Genomic DNA, 7,099 nt, shown 5'->3' with positions numbered 1-7,099 from the left:
TTAAAATATATATTTTAACACAGACGGAGCCATTTTATTTATATGCAAAGCATTCTGGGTAAATTATGATGTCAATAGGTCATCGGTGCGAGGCTGCTAGCGAGCTATATCCACCCTGAAGGTTAGTCTTGGACCATATCTGACGACTGACTCTTTTAAATGAAACCAGAGAACGTTGACAGAGAGGAGAAGGTAGCCCATGTGTGTTTCAGCCTGTAACTGAAAATATAGATGGAGGACAACAGAGCTGCTTCATGGAAGAAGAACCTCAGCTTAGCCTGTTAGCCTTTGTGCTAGCACTGACGCTATATTGCCTTATATGTATTAGCTCGGTGCTAGCGCAACAAACAAGCTAAACTGAGGTMCTCCATCCGTATTTTCAGCTACAGGCTGAGTCATTTCTACCTTCTCCTCTCTGTCAACGCTCTCTGGTTTCATTTAAAAGAGTCAGTCATCAGATATTGTCCAAGATTAACCTTCAGGGTGGATATAGCTCGCTAGCAGCCTCGCACCAATGACCTACGCACGTTATCATTTACCCAGAATGCTTTGCATGTAAATAAAATGGCTCCGTCCATGTTAAAATATATATTTTAAAATGTACAAAACAAAACAGCCTACAGTATTTTTACAGTCTTTATTTTACAGTTAAAATATATGTTTACTAAATAAAGTTTAATGTTAGAACTAATCGGGGATCCCTTTAACTATCAGGAGGATAATGGATGCCTGCCCAAATGAGGGAATTCCTTGAGATTCTGCATTTTTTTTCCCGCTTATTTGGTAAATTCTGCGATTTTGTCCACATTTTCTGCATGGCAGAAATGATAGAGCCCTACAGTGTCTAGCTGCAGACCATAAGGAGAATCTCCATCATAAACATGTGATCTCTGTCTCTACCTGTGGAGATCCACATTAGATGTTTCCTGTGACTGCGAGCAGAGATTACCAGTACTACTGTCTGGTGGTCCGCATTGAGACGGGTCAGTTTCCTCACTCTCACGAGAAAATCTGTGGTGCATTCAGGTGCAGCAGGGAAGGACACATCCAGCAGCAACGGTGAGCTGCTGCTCCGCCTCCACTCCCAGTATCCCGGAGACATCGGCTGCTTCTCCATTTACTTCCTCAACTATGTGGTTCTGGAACCGGGCCAGGCCATGTTCTTAGGAGCCAACGAGCCTCACGCTTACATTTATGGAGGTCAGTGGGTCGTTTGGTTGATCTGATATCTGTGCCAACTTCCATAGAGGCAGAATATTTTTCTTCCACTGGATCTGAGCATTTGTTAGTAACAGTTGTGGTGAACCAACCAAGCTCAGATTAAAATCAGTTTAAAGCGATGTGTTTGTATTTAGTCAGCTTCACTGCATCATTTCCAGAATGTTGACCACAAAATCATAAAAGATGAATGCTTTGTGCGAGCTCAGCAGTCTGTAGAACAGAGACAGATATCTGTCATCACTTAGCCATGCAGCTGGAAGATGTTCAGTCTAGTTTTTTTTTTTTTTTTTTTTTTTTCTGTTTTGTTTGTCCATGTAGACTGCATCGAGTGTATGGCCTGCTCAGACAACACTGTGAGGGCCGGCCTGACACCCAAATACATCGACGTTAACACACTGTGTGAGATGTTGAACTACAAACCAGCGCCTGCCTCCTCCAAAATCTTCCCGTGTGTCCAGGACCCCTCAGACCCCTGCGTAACCCTGTACAACCCACCAGTGCCGGACTTCACTGTCATAAAGATACAAGTATGACGACTGTGTGTGAAACTGTTTCATTATCTTATAGATGCCTTTTCTGTCCTAAAGGAGATCATCAATGTGAAAGTTTATTTCCTTTAAATGCAAAGTTCATTTGAGTGTGTCTATGCTGGTCCCAACAAAAAGTTTCCATATATCAACACAGCACTCAAACACACACGTCACGCATAGCGGAACAACCTTAGGTTTTTATTTTATTTATTTTTTGTTTTGTTTTGTTCTGTTCTTTCAAATCGGAGTGAGAAAACCTTTTTTCCCCTCGTTAATTATGGACATGAAAAGAAGATACAGATATTTGCTTGCCACTAAGTCCATCTTGCCAATTTAACAGCTGGCTTCTGTGTATGGCAAATTGTTTTTACACTTAATCGGCTTCACAGCAGTTACATTCCAGGTATCTGAAACGGGTTTTATGACTTGTTGTTAGTTATTTAAGTGAGAGATACACAAGATTCTACTGATGCAAATTAAACTCATGTTCGTTTAAAAAAAGCTGTACAGTATTTTAATGAATACTAGTAATATTTCTGCTATCGATCACGGTTCTGTGTTTATTATTCTTATTTCATCATCTTATTTAGCCAAGGCCAAAGATGCAGAAGGCCAAACTACAGGAGTTGTCCATCTGACGGGCATGAGTCTAAAAGACATTTAACCTTGAAATGTTCAGTTTGAGATGTTTATAAGACGTTCAGCCCTTAGACATTTGCACTTAGAATTTTATAGAATCACTTAAAATAGAGGAGCCAGTTGAGGTGGCTCCGGCATCTGGTTAGGATGGCTCCTGGACGCCTCCCTGGTGAGGNCGTATATACCTTGTACACTTCTGAATCAGATAAATAACTTTGTTTAATAGATTAACTAATTATTTGTGAGTTACTATTGCCTTAATGGACTGATTTTATTTTTTAAAGTAAACCTGGAAATCTCCGGTGTTAAATACAACGCGTTTGAAAATTTGGGTGCGCCTAACTTGTATGTAGAATTTAGCTAGATTTTGAGTAGCACCAATTAAGTGTAATTAAGTGTTGTGAGGCAGTAGAACAATAATAAAAAATAATACTAGGGTGTGAATATTTTTGCAGCCAACTACACTTCAGTGTTTAGGTTCCTGGTTAAATTATCAGTACACTAATAATTTATCTGAATCATTTGATGCATTTGTTTTACAGTGCATTCGTTACTAAAAAATGACAATAACATGTTTAAAGTTGTGTCTTTAGTAATTTAACTGACAGTAATGATGATTTAAATCCAAACTGTGGTTTAGTTCTCACCTCTGAGCAGCAGATTCTCCTCCAGCGTTTAGTTTTTTACCACCACCTGTGCTGTCACCTGGTAGATGAGCCTGTTTGAAGCAGCAGTCACGTTTCTGCTCACACCTGTTGTTGATTATCACATTTGATGTGTACCAGAAAACAAACCACCACCTGTGTTGATGATTTACACTAAAGAACACATGCCTTTCACGAATGTGTGGAAACGCTGGGTTGAAGTTCTGCGGCTGAACACTTCTCCCGTCCCCCTGCAGGTCCCGACCTCCGTGAAGGACTACGTCGTGGCTTCAGTGGACAGCGCCAGCATCCTCCTGGCCATCGAAGGCGACGCCGTGGCCACCTCTGCGGCTGCTTTGTCGGACCTCACAATGAGACGCGGAACGGTCCTGTTCGTCTCGGCCAATGAGAGCCTGTCCCTGCACATCACCTCTCAGTCGGGGATGACCCTGTTCAGAGCCTGCTGTCTCTTGTAGATGTGACATAGCTGTGTGTGTGTGTGTGTGTGAAACCTTATACTACCGTGTCTTTGTGGTCAGACTTAGGAAGTTGCTCAACACTGATGTGCACTACTTGGTAGGCGGTATTAAAAACAGATCTTTTTGACGGCATCCATTGGTGTGTTTTAATCAGACTCATCCAGCAGCTCTGTGTTTCCTCCTGAAGTATTCTCATTCTTAGAAATCCAATATTCCTGTGTTGCAGAGTTTTCTATTGTAGCTCTTTATTTAACTAAAATGGTGCAAGTGCTACTTGTAGAAACGATGACACAAGTTCAAACTGGTGCTGGACTACGAACACATATTCTATGAAATGGTGAAACAGCAACAACATTTGGTTACCTTCAGGTTTATGATGAAGTGAAGCTTGTGAGATCACAAATGTTGCCACTTCTTTTTAAAGGGGACACATGCAAAATCCTCATTTTTAGCCCTTAAATACATTTTGTTAGAGTCTCTACAAGTGCAGAACAGTTCTGTTTGGGTTATTTTATTTATTTGTTTTTAAACCTCTGTTTAATTTTTTTCTATTCTCTGTTGCAGTTTTTGAGCAATAACAAAATGTATTTAAAGAGACCGCGTCAATACGAGTTGCTCTGAGATTGCACCTTAGAAAAGAGGTGAAAGAGGGGCTTGTGGAGTTACAATAACGACAACTTCAGACTAAATCATTGCAGTTCAACTTTTTATAGACCCCAACTATATGATTTAAATGTGAAAAGGGAATTTAAAGCATACGTCTCCTTTAATGCCACTGCTTGAATTTTTACTTTTTTTATGTTTGTCTGTTTTTTAGACTAATGCAGTACTGTGTTCTGGGAGCCAGCACCATGAGTTTATAGTAGCACTGTTACTGTGAGAAGGTATTGAAGGAAATGAGTTACTATTTTAAGTTTATCTAGAACAAGTGTTCAGTACAGAGACAGGTTTGAGTCGGTCCTGGGATCATCTGATGCATGTTTGATTTAAAACGCCTGGGATGGCCTTTTCTCGCTGCTGTAATGTTACGTATTGAGAGAGAAACGGATCCTGCTGAGTTTTGGGCTGTGAACCGTGCATGTTTACTGTCTGTGACCTTTTCAAGTTTGTGAACGATTATTTAAGGACTTTCTTCATCCCGTGAAGCTCCAGAACACGAGAGTCATGAATCCCTGGTTGGTTTAGTCGTCTTGTTCTGTATGAAATAAATACGTTTGTTTTTGCTTGCTCCACATGAACTTCCCCACCTCTAGAATGAACGGTTAGAAACCACGGACATTTATCTCCAAATGTTCGTCAAACTGCTTTTACTACATATAATTTATATCTTTGTATGTTGCATTGTTTGTACTGATGAATGATTGTTTGACAGTGATGTGAGCTGTGATTTAATCTTTCAGATCTATTGTCCGGTGCAAACCTTTGTACAAAGACACAACAGGGTCAATCTGGTATTAACCTTTTCATTTAAAAAACATGCATTTTATTGGCTAACTTTAGATGAATGCCTCGCCAGTCTTCCTGCCTGTCATTAAAAAGTATAAATGGAAGAAGCTAATTTGATGGTTTTATTTTTTCATGATCACAGCAGTGAAACAGGTTTGTCAGGCTTGTTTCTTATTTGGAGGTGTTAAATCCTCAGATGTTTCTGCAATTCATTTAAATAAACAAGACCTGTATAGTTCAGAGAGAATGATGGGAATTCAATTTAGTAACCATTACCTCAAATAATTAATTAATTTAGTTTTTCTGAAAAAAAAAAAACACCTGGTTTGAACATATTCTTACTTATTTATCAGCTGTAAGTCTTTGGTACTTGATTTAAAAATGTTTTTTCTCCAAATACTTTAACCTAAGGAATTTGAATGTTTTAAAAAGTTAATGCAGTAAAACAAAGAAAATGTGCTGCTTTATCCATCTGAACAAAGGTGAACGTGTTGCTGCTGACCTAACACAATGTCAAACACTTCATTGAGTCATTCAGCACAGTTTAAAACATCAACACATCACACAGCCCCAGTGGCCTAATGGATAAGGCACTGGCCTCCTAAGCCAGGGATTGTGGGTTCGAGTCCCATCTGGGGTGATCATCAGAGTGGTGCAGTGGATGCTGGGCCCATAACCCTAGAGGTTGATGGGCCCAGCTTCTGCTAAGCAAGATTTTACACAATGAATCACAGTATATGCAATGGCTTTACACTGGACAACTGCCCTCAGCCTGATCCACTGTGCAATAGCTCAGGCTTTTTATACATGTTTCACTCTTTGCACCAAAACAGACAAGAGTATTTATAAATTAAAGGATTGCCTTGCAAAAGAGATCTGTAATCTCAATGGAATAATTAATAATTAAATAGTCATTTAATCCCCAGTCATGTCACAGTTGTAGTTCAACATACGAAGATGAGTGGTTCAGTTCATCACTGTAGACAGGAGGATTCTCAGTCGTCCGAAGGTTAAAACAACAAAAACAACTGGACTTCTGTTAAGACAACAAAATGTTCATATTTTAGACCAAGGGTGGTAAACTCACTTTGAGGGCTTCATTAGCATAATGCTGACTTTTACAGGTGCCCAGTTGTAATGAACTTTGATGTTTTGTGTCCATAACTGAGCTCTACACAGTATTTCCTGCATAGAAACAGTGTTTTCATTCGTTCTCTTGTAAAAAACAACGAAGTGACTGGTGAGAATGCAGCCAAATGRWGATTTTACACARCAAATGTCACTGGTTGCCAGCTACTTTTGGACCCTCTGCTCTTCCACTTGCTGGTGGGATGCCATCATTCTCTGGGTAAAATAATCATCATGCATTATGGGAGATGTAGTCTATAGTCAATGCTGGTTTTAAAGCAGTGTACACTTAATTTAAGACGTTAAAACATTGTTTAAGCTCTTGCGGGCCACATAAAATTTGACACAAGTTTTAGACAGAGAAGACAGAAGGTTAGAGAGTCGTTGACGTTTCCTTTAAACAGAACTTGGGGGGGGGGGGGGTCTCAGGTTTCAACCTGCAAAAACTTATAATGCAGCTTTCGTTTTGAGTTTTTCAGTTTCACCCTGACTCACCTTCATGCATGTGACAGAAACGTTTCTCTTGAGCCAGGCAAGCAAAGCACCTAATGACTCTCCAKTGTTACAGAAGAGTAGTTCTAGTCTAATCTGCAGGAGAATCTAAGCACAACAAGGCCTCTCAGCTCTAGAAAGCTTAGACCTCCACACAGAAACAGTTGAACTGATAGTACTTCCTGGATGTGAAGTGAAACCATCATGTTTCCTTTGTTTAAGATGGTGTGAAAGTGTTTAGATGTCTAACTTCTTCATTCAGTTATGACTGAGGTGTAGGCAGACAGGACTTTTGACCTGACCCAATGACTCAGGTCTTGTGTTTTCTAAAATAAAAGTTTAGTGCTCAGCTTTGTGCTTTGATCATGTAGACAAAGGTGAACATGTTGCTGTTGATCTGACACAATGTCAAACACTTCACTGAGTCATTCAGCAACACATCACACAGCCCCAGTGGCCTAATGGATAAGGCACTGGCCTCCTAAGCCAGGGATTGTGGGTTCGAGTCCCATCTGGGGTG

The 7,099-nt window shown here is 40.1% G+C and overlaps 1 protein-coding gene and 2 non-coding genes across 3 annotated transcripts in view; all 3 read left to right on the top strand.

Moving 5' to 3' along the window:
• mpi (mannose phosphate isomerase) overlaps positions 1-5,071 on the top strand; it is a gene marked incomplete in the record, with an annotated part of 11,995 nt that extends 6,924 nt beyond the window's left edge. The window contains 3 exon segments of the mRNA XM_014021274.1: positions 1,025-1,200; positions 1,540-1,748; positions 3,292-5,071. Coding sequence (XP_013876728.1) covers positions 1,025-1,200; positions 1,540-1,748; positions 3,292-3,510 — 604 coding nt within the window.
• Positions 5,072-5,526: 455 nt separating this feature from the next.
• Positions 5,527-5,599, top strand: trnar-ccu (transfer RNA arginine (anticodon CCU)). Its single transcript has one exon. It is a non-coding gene; the product is annotated as a tRNA-Arg (tRNA).
• Positions 5,600-7,026: 1,427 nt separating this feature from the next.
• On the top strand, positions 7,027-7,099 carry trnar-ccu (transfer RNA arginine (anticodon CCU)). The gene has a single exon. It is a non-coding gene; the product is annotated as a tRNA-Arg (tRNA).

Source organism: Austrofundulus limnaeus, unplaced genomic scaffold, assembly GCF_001266775.1.
Source record: "Austrofundulus limnaeus strain Quisiro unplaced genomic scaffold, Austrofundulus_limnaeus-1.0 Scaffold285, whole genome shotgun sequence".
In the NCBI taxonomy this organism is placed as follows: domain Eukaryota; kingdom Metazoa; phylum Chordata; class Actinopteri; order Cyprinodontiformes; family Rivulidae; genus Austrofundulus; species Austrofundulus limnaeus.
Note: the sequence above shows the minus strand (reverse complement) of the source record. Positions and strands in the feature narration are given on the sequence as shown.